Raw genomic sequence first — 17826 nt, forward strand, 5'->3', positions numbered from 1 at the left:
TAGTAGTAGTAGTAGTAGTTGTAGGGGTTATGGTATACATCCACCAGGTGTAGCTTTGGTAGTAGTAATGGTGGTAGTAGTAGTAGTGGTAGTGGTAGTCATAGTGGTGTTGATAGTTGTAATGGTAGTACTAGTGGTGGTGGTGGTAGTAATGGTGATAGTAGTAGTGGTGGTGGTGGTAGTAGTAATGGTGATAGTAGTAGTGGTGGTGGTGGTAGTAGTAATGGTGATAGTAGTAGTGATGGTGGTGGTAGTAATGGCAGTAGTAGTGGTGGTGGTAGTAGTAATGGTGGTAGTTGTAGTGGTAGTGTTAGTAGCAGTGGTAGTGGGATGTTTTGATGCTGCTAAGCTGATTTGTAAGCCTATTTTTTTAATTCTAAACGCACAAATATATCAACAGACTATTACTAGAACAGATATATTTGGGTTTTAAAACCGTCTTAGTCTAAAGTTGGGTAATTTGAAAAAAATGCAACGCCCCACCCAGTGCTCAAAGATATAAATAAATACACGAGGGAGTGGAGGGTAGAGACAATGCAATTTAAACCCGTGTTCAAAATTCTACAGGAGAGAGCAAGATTTGCATACAAAATGGCCGCTAAGGCATTTTGGCTTCATCCTCACTACCGTCCAACCTCGGAGTAATCGAGTGTGAAGGTTGTCGGACTAAACTGCCATTAACCTCTCCAATATAGACAACAGAAGACCGGGTGTGCCCGCCGTCTGCCCGTCCAATTTGAATATTCCCAAATTGTCGTACAGTGAATGCGTGCCTGGCATGTTTAGGCCAGTTCAGAACCTGCCGCTTAATTTGCTGCCAGGTCACCCGACATGATACCATGCAGAATTGGGCCATCTGCCATAGCTGGATTTTACTCATGGGGTGATAGACAATGAGTTTGTAATACTCTGCTTTCTAAAAATGTTTTTTTTTGCTGAAAAATAGCATTAGATTTCAGATGGAGATTGTAAAATTTTAAGGCAGTTTTAAGGAGGCTTATATGCGAGAAAATATGGTAAATGACTCATAAATTATGGTAAACAGAATGTGTTACTGTATTTTCTGGACTATAAGTTAAGTTTTGTTAGAAAATGTTTAGCTGGGGGTGCGACTTATACTCCAGTATATCAATCCACATGTTTTTATACTGATTGGGAATTTTGTGGGTGGAGTTTTGACATATTTTGTAAATCTTAACAAAGTGTATAAAGACTTTAAATTTAAACATAAAAAAAGCCATGCTGTTTTTCAAATTAATTTATCTTTTAGGGTTGTTTATTTAATTAGTTATCTTTTTATTACACGGTTATTTTTAATTCTTTTTGTGTGGTTGTTTTGCTTTGAGTATTTTTTTTCTTTGTTTTTTAAATTAATTTATTTTTAAGGTTGTTTTTTTAATTAATTATTTTTAAATACCCAGTCTTTTTTATTAATTTATTTTTGTGGTTGTTTTTCTTTCGAGTTATTTATTTATTTTTTTAATTAATTTATTTGTTGGGTTGTTTTTTTGCTTCATTTATTAATTTAATTTATTTTAGTATTGAATTTTAATTAGTAATTTTTTGAATACTTTTTTTAATTAATTCATTTTTGTGGTTGTTTTTCTATTAAGTTTATTTTTTGTTTTCTTTAATTACTATATTTTTGGCGTTGTTTTTTTTCTTCATTTTTTAAATTAATTTATTTTTGAGGTTTTTTTGTGCATGGACGCCAACAGAAAAAAATAAAACTAAAAATACAACCAAAAAAAATAAATTCATTAAAAAATATTGAGTTTTCTAAAAATGATTAATTCAACAATCAACACAAACAATAAATTAATTTAAAGAAAAACAAAGGAAAACAATGCTCCATCATCATAAAAAAAACAACACATCCTTATGGATAACAAACAAAACACACACAGTCACAAAACAACAATTATGAAATTAAATGAACCTCCTTCCAGGCAAACACCTGGTCGACTAAATTTGAATATGGGGAATGGATTATGACAATGATTATAAAACCCCCCGTGGAAAAATATTCACATTAATGGCGAGCTACTTCATTAACTGACTGCCAGAAATCTAATGTAGTTTTTAAAGTCAGACATTTTGGCAAGAGTTAATATACATTAAGCATATGATCGCAAGCTGGGCCGGTTTTTGCTCTAAGCATTGTGGGAGACTGTCCATGGCGCCATCTAGGTGGGGGCGCTGAAGTACTCTACCTAAAAAAAAATCAAGTATATTGCCAGTTTTTTAGTTTATTTTACGATTTGCTCTATGAAGAACTTCTCAGAGAGGTCGCTTACTCCCCCTGGTGGCAGTAAAGCATCACTACACCTGATTTTAAATGGAGCAATAACCACGCTGACTAATTTATCAACCCGTGGTGCAAAATATATAATAAAATCACATTGGTAGTGGTCGATAATTGCTAATTAATTTGAATATATATGTTGGTTTAATTATAAATGATTGGTGTTGACTCATTTTCCGCCTAGTGGTTATTTTGGGCATAAATCGGAATATGAAATTTAAAAAAAATGGTTCTCTGATGGTGGAATATTATCGGGCGACTCAATCATATGTGGCCTGGAGGGCTGAGAGATCAAATGAACATTAAATAAAAAATGGCGGGTCGCCATCGGAGCATTAAATTGCCTTGACAAATCAAAATGCAATTTGAGCATCTCCAAAAGACATTATGCATAAATCTAATCTTGAATCCGGATTGGGTGACTCAGCAGGGTGACTTTTGCAAATGTGAAATATTGGGAAAAGATATCTTTTGGAAAGGGTTTGTCCTGAAGGGGGACTATACTAGGGTTGGGGTAGTTTAAGAGTTGTGAAATTGTCCATTACTGTTGTTGATGGGCGGAGCAAATAAAAAGTAAAAGGTAAATAAATACGTGTGATGAATTTTGTAATCATTCAAATGACATCTGATATGAATTTAGATAAATCAAGAAATCATACGAGAACCACGTTTTGAAGCTGTAACTAACACGAGTTAAAAAGTTAACACATACCAGGATTGAAATAACAGTAGTATTAGGTGGTGGTGATGGTAGTGGTGGTAGTAGGAATAGTGGTATTGATGGTAGTAGTAGTGGTGGTAGTAGTGGTAGTAGTGGTAGTAGTAGTGGTCGTAGTAGTAGTAGTCGTGGTAGTAGGAGTAACCATAGTAGTAGTGGTCGTAGTAGTAGTAGTCGTCGTGGTAGTAGGAGTAACCATAGTAGTAGTGGTCGTCGTAGTAGTAGTTGTGGTAGTAGGAGTAACCATAGTAGTAGTAATAGTGGTCGTAGTAGTAACCACAGTAGTAGTAGTAGTCGTGGTAGTAGGAGTAACCACAGTAGTAGTAGTAGTGGTAGTAGTAATAGCAGTACCCGCATCAGTAGTTGTAATATTAGTATCGGCATCAGTAGTAGTAGTGGTAGTAGTGGTAGTAGTAATAGCTGCATCAGTAGTAATAGTAGTATGCCAGTAGTGGTAGTAGTAGTGGTGGTAGTGGTAGTAGTAGTATCAGCATCAGTAGTAGTAGTGGCACTAGTGGTAGTAGTAGTATCAGCATCAGTAGTAGTAGTGGCACTAGTGGTAGTAGTAGTGGTAGTGGTAGTAGTAGTATCAGCATCAGTAGTAGTAGTGGCACTGGTGGTAGTAGTAGTGGTAGTGGTAGTAGTGGTACTAGTGGTAGTAGTAGTGGCACTAGTGGTAGTAGTAGTGGTAGTGGTAGTAGTGGTACTAGTGGTAGTAGTAGTGGTGGTAGTGGTAGTATTGGTAATAGTAGTTGTATTAGTAGTGGTAGTGGTAGTATTGGTAATAGTAGTTGTAGTAGTAATAAGTTGAAGCTCAATTTTTTGTCATTTGATTCAAATCAATTGGATTTAGTCAGTCAAAGCATTCACAGAAATAAATTTAAAAGAGAAAAACCAATGCTTCACAACACAGTGAAGCTTGACTTACTCTTACACCTCTTTCCTTATTGATTGATTATTTGTTGTTATTGATTATTTATCCAGCATTACATTCACAACATTAAGTCAAAAGACTAATACGAATATTTCCATTGATCTTTGAGAAATGTGATATAAACTAAAAATGAACATAATGTTGCTTATTTATAATTAATTTAAAAGCCATTTGTTTATATGAAATATTCCCAAAGTGGAATAATTTCTCTAAATATTATTTTTTTTCTTTGAAATAGCCCATCAAGGGCATTCATGACTAAAAAAATTTTCTCAAATATCTTATTTTGAAGGCCCAACTTCTCTTCTAAGTCCTCCTCTGACCTCTAGTGGCTATCAAAGAACACTACACGCCTCTTAACAGAAATAAAAACAATAAAATACTCTCATTATGTATATGGAAAACATTTTTTTCATCACTTACCTGCAAAAATCCGCACAAATAAAATCCATATTTACTGTACTTTCTTAAATAAGTAATTTAGCAAAATATTTCCGTGTGTGTCAGGTGGACAAAAAACATGCCGTTGCCATGGAAATCTATCAAATTATTGGATACATTTGAGTCAGAAAAATGGATGGAACAACTTACTGAGGCTACAGTCTATCCTGATACAATCTGGCGGGAAGAAAGAGCGAAATGGTGAGATTAAATTAAAAAAAATAGACGAGAGAAAGAAAGAGAGAAAAGACATTTTACATCCTTCAAGGTACACATTCTGCAGTAAAACCAAGTATTGCTCTGGGGCCACCATCCGGGGACAGACTCCGAGTCAGGACCACCCTTTCGCTTCCTCAAATACCCCCATCAAGGCTTCCGGCTACAAAAGTTCTGCAAGAGGCGATGTATTTTTTTACTATCTTATTTTAGACCAATTTACGGCTTAAACTGACATTCTCAATACTCAGAGTACTGCATTTGTCGCACTATTGTGTGCAAATAAAATATTATTAGCTGGCAATGTGCCTAATAATTGGATCAATGTTGATTAACCATTAAATCAACTTACCTTTTGCTCCCTAATTTAGTATATGTATAACGAAATCCCCTACTACTACTATTTCTAGTACTACTACTGGTACTACTCCTACTACTACAGCTCCATCTAGTGGATTCATAACACAACCCCCACCCACTACTAATAATACTACTCCTAGTACTATAGAGCTATTTAGTGGATGTATAACAGAATCCCCTACTACTGCTACCAACACCACTACTACAATTACTACTCCTACTACTATTGCTCCATCTAGTGGATGTATAACACAAAAGCTGCATTGCTACTGCTACTGCTACTGCTACTGCTACTTCTACTGCCACTGCCACTGCTACTACCACTACTGCTATTACTACTACTACTACTAGAGGATGTATAACACAGCAGCTAACCACTGCTACTACTACCACTACTACTGCTACTACTACCACTGCTACTACTACCACTACTACTGCTACTACTACCACTGCTACTACTACCACTACTACTGCTACTACTACCACTGCTACTACTACCACTACTACTGCTACTACTACCACTGCTACTACTACCACTACTACTGCTACTACTACCACTGCTACTACTACCACTACTACATCTACTACTACCACAGATACTACTACCACTACTACTGCTACTACTACTGCTACTGCTACTACTACTACTACTACTACTACTACTACTACTACTACTACTACTACTACTCCTACTACTCCTACTACTACCACTACTACTACTGCTGCTACTATGACTACTGCTGCTGCTACTACCACTACTGCTGCTGCTACTACCACTACTACTGCTACTACTACCACTACTACTGCTACTACTACAACTACTACCACTGCTACCACTACTACTGCTGCTACTACTACCACCACTACTACTGCTACTGCACTGCTGCTTTTACTACTACCACTACTACTGCTACTCCCACTGCCACTGCTGCTTTTACTACTACCACTACTACTGCTACTCCCACTGCCACTGCTACTATTACGACCAGTACCCTTACTACTATTATACTATTAATACTCCTACTAATAGAACACTAACCACTACTCCTATTATTAAACCTTCTACTTGACCTCCACATAGTGCATATGTAACACAATCCCCTACTGCTACTACTACCGCGTCTTATAATCCAGATTGCCTAATATATGAAACACATTTTACAATAGGCCATTCATTAAAGGTGTACCTAATAGTGGGGTAAATACAGTATTTTGATTTAGTTCTATCGCCTTCCACTTCAAATAGATTGGACATGTACTCATGGTTAATTGGCCAGAGGAACAACACCTCATTGGCTGCCATTAACGACATAAGACATCCAATCCACTTTAAATGGGAGGCCGACAATGTTATTTTAGTTAGCATCATTACTTTCAGTACATATACCAAATTTCAAGTTTATCGAGTCAAAAATAAGTGCGGAACTTGATTCTTGCAGTACTTTTGTGTCGCCAGAAACCCCCAAAAAGTCGGAAGAAAGGGTGATCTGCGCATCCCAGCCATATCATGTTGCACATTTTTGTAGTAATTTCCTTTGCTATTATATGTACTCTAATTACCTGCACTTGATTATGGCTGAGTTGCGGTCTCGAGCTGTCAACCGCGACAGAATAGTGGACACAAACAGTCGGGGAACCAGCACAAAGGTTGTCAAATTAGGTAAATATGGACCACCAAGTGATCCAGTAAAAAAAATTAAAAAAATGGCGGTCATTTTTGGATTTGAGGTTAGCCTGGAAGACGAGTATAAAATTGGAAGAAATAATAAAAGGAGCAATGTGCTGGTTTCCCTGACAGTTTGATCCGAGGCCGCAGAAACACACGCCGTTGAAGGGATGAAAAGTTCGGGTGTGGGGGGTTTGGTGGTCTTTGTGGATGATCAGCGGGTAAGAAAAAAAATGGAGAGGAGAGAGTAAAAGTTGATTTTCTGTTTGTGTTTTTTATTCTTTTGTAATATTAAACTATAATAAGGGAGAACTATTTGAAAAGAATTAGAAAATTAGATAATATGGTGTTTTATTTTGAAAATTACCCTTCGAAAAAGGGTCACAAAATTAGAATAAAAATGAAGTGTGTTAATGGTGTTATATTAAAAATAACTTTTTTAATAGCAGTAGAAAATTATATCATATTGAGTTTTATTTTGAAAATTACCCTTTTAAATTGGGTCACAAAATTGGAAAAAATATGAATACTATGTCAATAAATAATAATAAAAATGATAAAAAATAATAATAAAAATGATAAAAAATAATAATAAAAATGATAAAAAATAATAATAAAAATGATAAAAAATAATAATACAAATGATACAAAATAATAATAAAAATGATAAAAAATAATAATAAAAATGATAAAAAATAATAATAAAAATAAATATATATAATAAATAATAAAAATGAAAATGGGAGTAAAAGTTGATTTCCTGTTTGTGTTTTTTTTATTCCATTGTGATATTAAACTATTATAAGGGAGAACTATTTGAAAAGCATTATAAAATCAAATGATATGGAGTTTTATTTTGAAAATGACCCTTGAAAAAAGGGTAAAAAAAATTGTCAAAAAATAAAAGTGTGTTAATGGTGTTATATTAAAAAAGGGAACTATTTTAAAAGCAGTAGAATATTAGATAATATGGAGTTTTATTTTGAAAATTACCCTTAAAAAATTGTCCTAAAATTGTCCTAAATTTGTGAAAAATGAGTAAAAGTTAATTTCTTGTTATTCTTTTTTAAATTCCTTTGCAAGATTAAACTATTAATAAAAGATAACTATCTGAAAAGCATTAGAAATTATATAATATCAAGTTTTATTTTGAAAATGACCCTTCGAAAAAGGGTCACGGAATTTGAAAAAAAACAAGTGTTAATGGTATTAAATTAAAAAAGCAAACTATTTTAAAAGCATTAGAAAATTAGATCATATCGAGCTTTATTTTGAAAATTACCCTAGAAAAAGATCACTTAATTTACCAAAATCCAATTTTTGACGTTAACCATCTCTCTAAATTAATAAAAGCGCGAAAATGGAACAAAAAAAAGTGAAAAAACGCCGAAAGAACCCCAAAGTAACATCTTGCACTTTTAGTAGCGTCCAACAGAGGGAGCACTTCCTCTCACGTGAGCGTGAATGCCGTTAAAGTGAAAGAAAGTTTCAAAACAGGTTGACGATGACAACGTCAGAGATGGAAGGAAAGATGGCGGCAGCTTGGGGGACGGCGGCGACCTACCGAGGTTGACGGTGAGCTTGACACGACCTCCGTCCAACTCTAGGCGGAGCGTATCGGCAGATTCCTTGGACGTGCTAGCTACTAGCAATCCGTAAGCGCGCTGGGACATAAAGCGCAATGCTACGTCTTCAGCCTCCGTATGCATGGCGATGGGCATGATGATCTTCAGATACATGCTACCGTCGTAGCTTAGCACGGTTGCCTCTGTGGGGAAGGAGATCCTCAATTAATATCTAAGTGATACCCAGAAAATATCCAAAAAACAGGTTGGAATTCGAGTGTTTTGAAATTTCAGTTGTTGCAGTACCAGATGCAGCCACTTGGTAGCAAGAAAACATCACTAAAGCATTTTTTTTTGTTTTTGATGGATGCATAAAACCTGGAATATGATTTTCCGGATGTGATTTTTTTTGGTGTTAGCTGTAGGTCAAAGGTTAGCATTGAGGTCCAATGTATTTGGATTAGGAGGGCTGGCAGTGAATGAGTCAAAAGCTCCTTTAATTGTTATTGAGCTTTGCAACCTCTATAGGTTTTTTGTTTGGAATATACAGGAATTAATATTAATAAGAGGGGTAGTAGAGGTTTTATAAACAATTAATCTTGATGAATGATATTTTTAGTTGCTGAGAAATATTGTCCCAAAAAGAGAAAAAAAATTAATCTGAAGTTATAGTGAAATTTTAGGGAAAAATAACTTAGATGTGTATATATATTAGCAACATGCTTATTTATTTATTCATATATTTATTTAGAAATGTATTTATATATCTATATTTCTATTAAGTAATTTATTTAGATATTTAAATATTTATTTAGTTTATTTATTTAATGTATTTATATTTATTTAGTAATTTATTTCTATATATGTATGTTATGTATTTATGTTTTATTTATTAATTAATTTATTTAGATATATATATATATATATATGTTATTTATTTATGTTTTTATTTAGTAATTTATTTCTATATATGTATGTTATGTATTTATGTTTTTATTTATTAATTTATTTATATATATATATGTTATTTATTTATGTTTTTATTTAGTAATTTATTTAGATAATAAAATATGTATTAAGTAATTGATTTATATATTTATTTAGTAATTTATTTCTATATTTATTTAGTCATTTATTTATATATTTATTGAGTAATTTATTCATGTATTTATTTAGTAATTTATATATCTTTTTTGTGATTTATTTATATATTTATTTATGAACTTATTTATGACCTATTTATTTATGTCTATAATGTCTTTTCCTGTGTCTGTATTCTCACCCTCTTGCTACTAATAAAATACATTTTGTGTAGTGTTTTATCTGTTTATCTTTTCTGATCCGTTATGACGTCATGACGCCATGGTTTTATGACTTAGTCTACTTGCAATTTCGTACTTGTCAACTTTTTATGCGCATATAAGCCACACCCTGGAATCAGTCATCACTTTTGTGCCACAAACGTGGCTTATATGTGAGTAAATACAGTATCTTTTTGTAGGAAAATTAACCAGATTACATTAGTCAAATGATATGCTCCAAATAACTAATAACTGTATATTTCCAAACCTGTTGCCACTTCATGGAGTATACACTTTGTAATTTAGTTCTATTGTTATTGTTTATGTTACTAAACACTCACTTGGGAACAAAACCTGAATGATTCATAACGGAAAATAACTCGGATGAACGCACCGATCTCACAATTGGTCCCCAGGAACCCCGTGGTGGTGCAATCGCATATGTAGCGGTTCCATCCTTCCTTGCACACGCCGCCGTTGCCACAGGGGGCGCTGCTGCACCGCTTTTGTAGCTCACGTGTGCAGAAACTGCTCACGCCTAGTGCGCTTTGAATCTCAGCCAAGCGTCGTACATCGCGACTCTTGCCGTCGATGAAGAGGTCACGGACGCAACCCACGTAACCGTAGTTGAGCAACGCCGTCCACACCTCGGGGGGTAGGATGAGTTCCGTCTTGGACTCTGGTAGCCCCCCCAGGTACATGTCGCTGTCCAGGTCTAGGATCTCGCTGCCCTCTGGTGAGCTGAAGGGCATACTGCGACTGTTGACTGAGATGGACCCTGAAAGGTTAAAATGCATCAGTTTCATGTAGTTTAGTTCACAGGCTACATTCATGCTAACTAGATCTGATCCCATTCATTTTTGGCCTAAAAAATATAACCTAATGGCCGCCATTGTTGGTGTTAGATGTCAATGGCACTGAAAGCCAGTTTAAGTGAATTGGTAGTGGTAGAAAGTGAGTAAGTTTTAGGTTACTTTGCTAAAGTAGAATATTTTTTCGTTTATTAGTCACCCTGGTGTATAGGTCGCACCCTTAAAATTGCCTTAAAATCGTTGAATTTTATAGTTTATCTTGTATAAGGAATAGTAGTTGAAGTAGTAGTAATTGTAGTAATAGTATTTGTAGTAGCAGTAGTAGTAGTAGTTGTAGAAGCATTAGTAGTAGTAGTCAAAATAGTAGTAGTAGTTGTAGCAGCAGTAGTAGTAGTTGTAGCAACAGTAGTAGTAGTTGTAGCAACAGTAGTAGTAGTTGTGGTACCAGTAGTAGTAGTAGTAGTCGGAATAGTAGTAGTAGTCAAAATAGCAGTATCAGTAGTAGTCAGAATAGCAGTAGTAGTAGTCAGAATAGCAGTAGTAGTAGTCGGAGTAGTACTAGTCAGAATAACAGTAGTAGTAGTCGGAATAGTAGTAGTCAGAATAACAGTAGTCGTAGTCAGAATAGTAGTAGTCAGAATAACAGTAGTAGTAGTCGGAATAGTAGTAGTCAGAATAACATTAGTAGTAGTCGGAATAGTAGTAGTCAGAATAACAGTAGTAGTCGGAATAGCAGTAGTAGTCGGAATAGTAGAAGTCAGAATAGCAGTAGTAGTAGTCGGAATAGTAGTAGTCAGAATAACAGTAGTCGTAGTCAGAATAGTAGTAGTCAGAATAACAGTAGTAGTAGTCGGAATAGTAGTAGTCAGAATAACATTAGTAGTAGTCGGAATAGTAGTAGTCAGAATAACAGTAGTAGTTGTCGGAATAGTAGTAGTCGTAGTCGGAATAGTAGTAGTCAGAATAGCAGTGGTAGTCGGAATAGCAGTAGTAGTCGGAATAGCAGTAGTAGCCGGACGTTTGGTTGCCGGACGTTTGGTCGCTGGACGTTTGGTCACCCGGACGTTTGGTCGCCCGGACATTTGGTCGCCCGGACGTTTGGTCGCCTGGACATTTGGTCACCTGACGACAAGGTCAGCCACAGCCCCCTTTTAGTGCCAGATCGGACCCCCAAGTTGTCCGTTTCCCACCCGCGTGCTGTATATTTGACACCCCTGATCCAATGTGTTTCCTCCCGGGTGAAATAGATGAGAAAGGAAGCAGAACGACCCCCCCCCCACCTCCATCTCACTCTCTGTGATTAACGGCTCTGTCTTCATTTTCTATTAAAAGCCAATTACGGCGGCGAGATCACACGGCGACAGACGCGGACGCTTCGTCAAAAGCTTTCTCGTTTAGAAGGGAATAACACATGCCCGCTGTTCATCAGTCACACATGTGCAGATGTTCTCATTCGAGACCAACTTTAAAAGCAAACCGAGACCACGATTGGTCGTTTACCTTTCCGTCCTTCTCTCTGGAAATCCACATGACACCATTCGCCATCATTGACCTTCCGGTTGCTAGCCTTTAGCTTAGTTTTTCCCGAACCCATGTCAATCAGCAAGTATAAATACCCCTCCAGGAGTTCCAGAGCAAAGTAATCGGTCTTCAACTCCCTGCCGGGTTTTTGCTCTTTAGGACCCTGAGGACGCCCGTGGCTGAACAAGAGAAGTCCACTAGGTTCAGTGGTGCGGAAATCAAAGGAAATTGAACCCGTTTTCTTAGCGTTCCACTTGGGCAACGAGATGAAAGCCTCGGGGGTCTCGAAGGTGACCGGGTCCAAGGCCGCCACGTCCTCACAACGGAACACCAGGTCGCCACTCAGGGTGATTTTAGGGTCTCGTTGAATAGCCAAGCGGGATAACTCCAGTTTAAAGTCGTTGTTTTTGTACACCACCTTGAGAAAAAACAAAAAATGAATATTATAACTTGGTGAAATCGGCAAAAACAGGCCCAGAATGGATATAGTTTAATACAGGGGTAGGGAACATGTGGCTAGGGAGCCACATGTGGCTCTATTGATGGGTGCTTATGGCTCTAAGCTAAGCCGTAGACCAAAATGCACCAATAGGAATGTCATTTAGGCACCGTGGCATTGATTTTTGTTCTTCTGCATCAATTTTCACATTGGTACTCATTGATCTCATTGATATTCATTGATTAACAACAGCGTAACAATGCTATCAAAATAATTTAGAGACTTTTTGTACTTTTAAAGTAGTAAAATGACAATGATTAATATTTCTCATATATATATATATATATATATATATATATACATATATATATACATATATATATACATATACATATACATATACATATATATATATATATATATATATATATATATATATATATATATATATATATATATATATATATATATATATATATATATATATATATATATATATATATATATATATATATATATATACACATTTATGTATAAAGATCTAAAACAATGTTTGAGCTTTTTTATACATATTTTTAGATTTTACAAAATTACTTTTGAACTAAAAACACAGAAAAAAATTATTAATAAATGACAATTATTGATTTAAAAGGGGGAAAATCAGGAAATTTAATACACATCTATACTCTTTATTTTAATGTGATCCTAAAACAGAAAGTCGGCACTCATGATTTACTTTCCCGGGCCACACAAAATGATGCGCTGGACCAGATTTGGCCCCCGGGTCGCCACTTTTACACAGTTGAACTAGACCCTTTAAAATGTGTCAAAGTGTCCCAATTTTGTATGAAAAATTGGAGAAAACCAACAAAAATAAGAGCAAATTTTACTCAAATCACTTATTAATGTCTTAAAATTAATAAAGCATATTAAAATGTGCCCTGCCTATAGATGTAATACCAGTGTAGGTCTTCCAGATGGCGACAAAATCCCATTTTGTTTTCTTTTGCCCCCTCTGGATACTTTTCTTACATTGTATCCCTTAAAAATCAACACAAATAAACATCTGATTCCCATCTTCTTAAAATTATATATTCGAATCCCTAATGTATATTGTTTATATACAGGAACCAGTACTAAAAAGACCCCCACAATCTAGTTCACAGGGGCCGCAACTCAATAAAGTGTCCAATACAAGTGCAATGAAGATTGATGGAATGGATTGAGTGACTCTAAAAAGATGTTATCAATCCCCCCCTAGACCCCCCAAAAAGGTGACACTGGAAGGAGAACGCCGCCCAAACGTCAATACAAATTTAAAGGGGCGGGGCTGAGATGGCTGCTCAAATTCATCCAGTGTGAGGAATCAGTCAAAGAAATCAATTTTTAATTTAGCCAACTGTGAGGATGGCAAAAGCTAGCATGGCGACAAGGCGGACTTAATTACCGTATTTCCACGACTATAAGCCGCACTTAAAAGTCTGAAATTTTCTCCAAAATAGACAGTGTGCCTTATAATCCAGTGCGCCTTATATATGGAAAAAACAGAAAAACAAAAACAAAAAAACACCACTGTCGGATATTAAAAAAACACAAACGCCTGAACTGAAACAATACTGTTAAATATGCAGATGCCATCTTAGTTTACAAAATCATCGATCATATAGCTCCTCCCCCACTGCAAGATTTTATACAAAAAAATCCAAAACATCAACAATGGCTGGCTCTAGAGGTGACTGTAAAGTAGTAAGTGCTTCATACCTGAAAGTCAATAGCAATTACCGTATTTTCACGACTATAAGGCGCACTTCAAAGTCTTACATTTTCTTCAAAATAAACAGTGCGCCTAATAATCCAGTGCGCCTTATATATGCAAAAAAACAGACAAACAAAAGGAAAAACCACCATTGTCGGATATTAAAAAACACAAACGCCTGAACTGAAACAATACTGTTAAATATGCAGATGCCATCTTAGTTTACAAAATCATCAATCATATAGCTCCTCCTCCACTGCAAGATTTTATACAAAAAAATCCAAAACATCAACAATGGCTGGCTCTAGAGGTGACTGTGTAGTGAGTGCTTCATACCTGGAAGTCAATAGCAATTACCGTATTTTCACGACTATAAGGCGCACTTAAAAGTCTTACATTTTCTCCAAAATAAAAAGTGCGCCTTATAATCCAGTGCGCCTTATATATGGAAAAAAAAAACAGAAAACCAAAAACGAAAAACCACCACTGTCGGATATTAAAAAAACAAAACGCCTGAACTAAAACAATACTGTTAAATATGCAGATGCCATCTTAGTTTACAAAATCATCGATCATGTAGCTCCTCCCCCACTGCAAGATCTCATCAATGATGGCTGGCTCTAGAGGTGACTGTGTAGCAAATGCTTCATACCTGGAAATCAATAGCAATTACCATATTTTCACGACTATAAGGCGCACTTAAAGTCTTAAATTTTCTCCAAAATAGACAGTGCGCCTTATAATACAGTGCACCTTAGAATACAGTGCATCTTATAATACAGTGCGCCTTATAATACAGTGCGCCTTACAATGCGGTGCGCCTTATAGTCATGAAAATACGGTACACAAAAAGTGTGACTGTTTTGTCACAAATAAACACACAGGAGGTGTTTCTTCTTGTTTTGATGAACCCGCACAGTTCGCTGGCTGTTGGCCAAGCGTATCAAAGACGTTTGGCCTTGGTTTGAAAGCCTCGCCGCGGTCCGGCGATGCCGATAAGGCTGGCTAAAATCGAAGCGTTTGGGTCAGTTCCCGAACTGAGACGATTGCTCTGAAATACAAGTGTCAAAGTGGCGGCCCAGGGGCCAAATCTGGTTCGCCGCATCATTTTGTGTGGTCCGGGGAAGTGATTCATGAGTGCTGACTTTCTGTTTTAGGATCAAATTAAAATGAAGAGTATAGATGTATATCAAGGGTTTCAGACTTGGGTTGGTTCACAGGCTGCTTTAACGTCACCTTGATTTCATGACGGACCATTTTAGAAATATTTAGATTTTTTTTTATAAAAGGATTAAAAGAACTGGATTAAAAGCCCTGAATATTCATTTTTTATAGATCTATAACAATGTTTATTTTAGCTTTTTTTCTATATATATTTTGAGATTTTCCAAAATGATTTTTGAACTAAAAACACCGAAATAAACGGTTATTTTTTTATAAATTATTTATTTAAAAAGGGGGAAAATCAGGACATTTAATATATATCAATAATTTTCACCTAAATATGGATTTTTTAAAATTAACAGACCCACAACAATGGCCAAAATTATACCGTATTTTTCGGACTATAAATCGCACCTGAGTATAAGTCGCACCAGCCAAAAAATATACAATAAAAAAGAAAGAACAAGATATAAATCTCACTGGAGGGGCAATATTTTTAATTGACCAGAAATTATTTTAATTGATGTTAATTGAAGAACAACAGGCTAAATCAATACTCAAAAATATTTTTAAAAAACTGCCTAAAATGTACAGTAAATCTAAAAATATATTTTAAAAAAAGCTCAAATAAACATTGTTTTAGATCTATAAAAAACTATTCATTGCTTTTAATCCAGTTCTTTTAATCCATTTATCAAATTAAAAAAATATATATTATATATAAAATGGTACGGCCCACCTGAAATCAAGTTGACGTTAAAGCAGCCCGCGAACCAACCCGAATCTGACAACCTTGAGCTAACAAGTTTTTTTTTTGTTACGTTGTTAACATTGTCTTTGACCCTCAAAGACCCCGAACATTGCTTTAAGGGATTGGCTAACCCTTTCTCGAGAGCGATTATCAGCAAGCCAAACGATAAAAAAAAGACGTCTTCCTACAAGCGTAATTAAGTTAGAGAGGGCGATTACGGCGAGCTCCATTAAAAGCGACGGCAAAAGTAATTACTTATTCAATCGGCACAGCTTTATGAGAAAATGCAGAGGCACCATGTTGCCTTGCCACTGCACAAGTCATTACCTTTGCAAGGGCATGATACATTCAACTGTGATTGGGGCTTTTGATCGTTTGTTAAGAACTACAGTGAAAAAAAAACTGAAAAGGGGAGGAGCATATTCATCTTCGTAGATTTGTTGGCTGAGACAATCCGAATTAGAGCCACGGACGTTTGGTCGCTGGACGTTTGGTCGCTGGACGTTTGGTCGGCCGGACGTTTGGTCGCTGGACGTTTGGTCGCTGGACGTTTGGTCGCCGGACGTTTGGTCGCTGGACGTTTGGTCGCTGGACGTTTGGTCGTTGGACGTTTGGTATATGGACGTTTGGTCAATGGACGTTTGGTCGCTGGACATTTGGTCGCTGGACGTTTGGTCGCTGGACGTTTGGTCAACGGACGTTTGGTCTACGGACGTTTTGTCAACTGACATTTGGTCGCCGGACGTTTGGTCGCTTGTTTAATATCAAAATATCTACTGTTGAAACCAGCTCTCAAAATTATATTCACCCAGGCGACCAAACATCCGGGCGACCAAACATCCGGGCGACCAAACGTCCAGCGAACAAACGTCCAGCGAACAAACGTCCAGCGACCAAACGTCTGGCAACCAAACGTCCGGTGACCAAATGTCTGGCGACCAAACGTCCGGCGACCAAACGTCCGGCGACCAAACATCCGGCGACCAAACGTCCGGTCACGCTTTTACCATATTTAAAGAGTTTAGTTGGTCATTGTGTAAGGACCGCGGAACAAATTACAACATTTACATATAAAGTACACCTCTACTTACAAAATTTTCAAGCTATGAAAACAGTTCTGCGACCAATTAATTTCGTAAGTAAAGGTACAACTGTATTCTGCAATAGCTGGAAAAACTGCAACAGTGTATTTTTATGGTGTCTACTTAATATTATCCAGACTTTTAAAATCCATTTTCATGTCCTTTACATATTTTAAGACTTTAATAAATCATATCATCATAAATTTCTCTCATTTTTGTCTTCCTTCACATCTTTTATACAAAATTGGGACATTTTGACCAAATTTAAAGGGTTTAGTTGGTTGTTATGTAAGGACCGCTGAATAAATTTACATATAAAGTACACCTCTACTTACAAAATGTTCAAGTTATGAAAACAGTTCTGCAACCAATTACTTTTGTAAGTAGAGGTCCGACTAATCCTATACACACCCTTCCAAACATATTTAAGCTTTTCTCAACACATATATATTAGTGTCACCATATTAAACCCCGCCCATAGAATGACAACAAGAAGTTTAACACAAAAACTGCAACTCACGTCTTTAAGACATCCCATGAAGTTGTTACTAACAGGCGAACCCGGTAAATCGGCGGTATTCGGGCTCCCGCCAATATAGAAGAAGTCATCAGAGCCAAGCATGGTGTAGTCCTCCTGAGTGTAACCCGTTGTGGTCAGGATACCATCCACCGAAATGGTTACCTAGCAACGGGTATCCCGGCAAAGCGGATAAAAGAGAAATAAATGGAGGAAAAATTAGACTCCACCCTGACCCCCAAAAATAGAGGACAGACAATTGAATGACTAGTTTTTGT

General features: G+C 36.3%; 1 protein-coding gene across 9 annotated transcripts in view; it reads right to left on the reverse strand.

Annotated features, from left to right (window-relative positions):
* Positions 1–17826, reverse strand: part of nrxn2b (neurexin 2b) — a 369603-nt gene that overhangs the window by 176650 nt on the left and 175127 nt on the right. For 8 of the 9 annotated variants that reach the window (XM_077741584.1, XM_077741583.1, XM_077741586.1 and 5 more), the window contains 5 exons: positions 17552–17713; positions 11819–12257; positions 9901–10284; positions 8205–8408; positions 4549–4575 (listed from right to left, as the gene is read on the reverse strand). In XM_077741584.1, the coding sequence (XP_077597710.1) occupies positions 4549–4575; positions 8205–8408; positions 9901–10284; positions 11819–12257; positions 17552–17713 (1216 nt within the window). The remainder of the gene's footprint in view (positions 1–4548; positions 4576–8204; positions 8409–9900; positions 10285–11818; positions 12258–17551; positions 17714–17826) is intronic. The other variant, XM_077741581.1, reaches the window with a different exon arrangement.

Source organism: Stigmatopora nigra, chromosome 20 (genome assembly GCF_051989575.1).
Source record: "Stigmatopora nigra isolate UIUO_SnigA chromosome 20, RoL_Snig_1.1, whole genome shotgun sequence".
NCBI classification, from domain to species: domain Eukaryota; kingdom Metazoa; phylum Chordata; class Actinopteri; order Syngnathiformes; family Syngnathidae; genus Stigmatopora; species Stigmatopora nigra.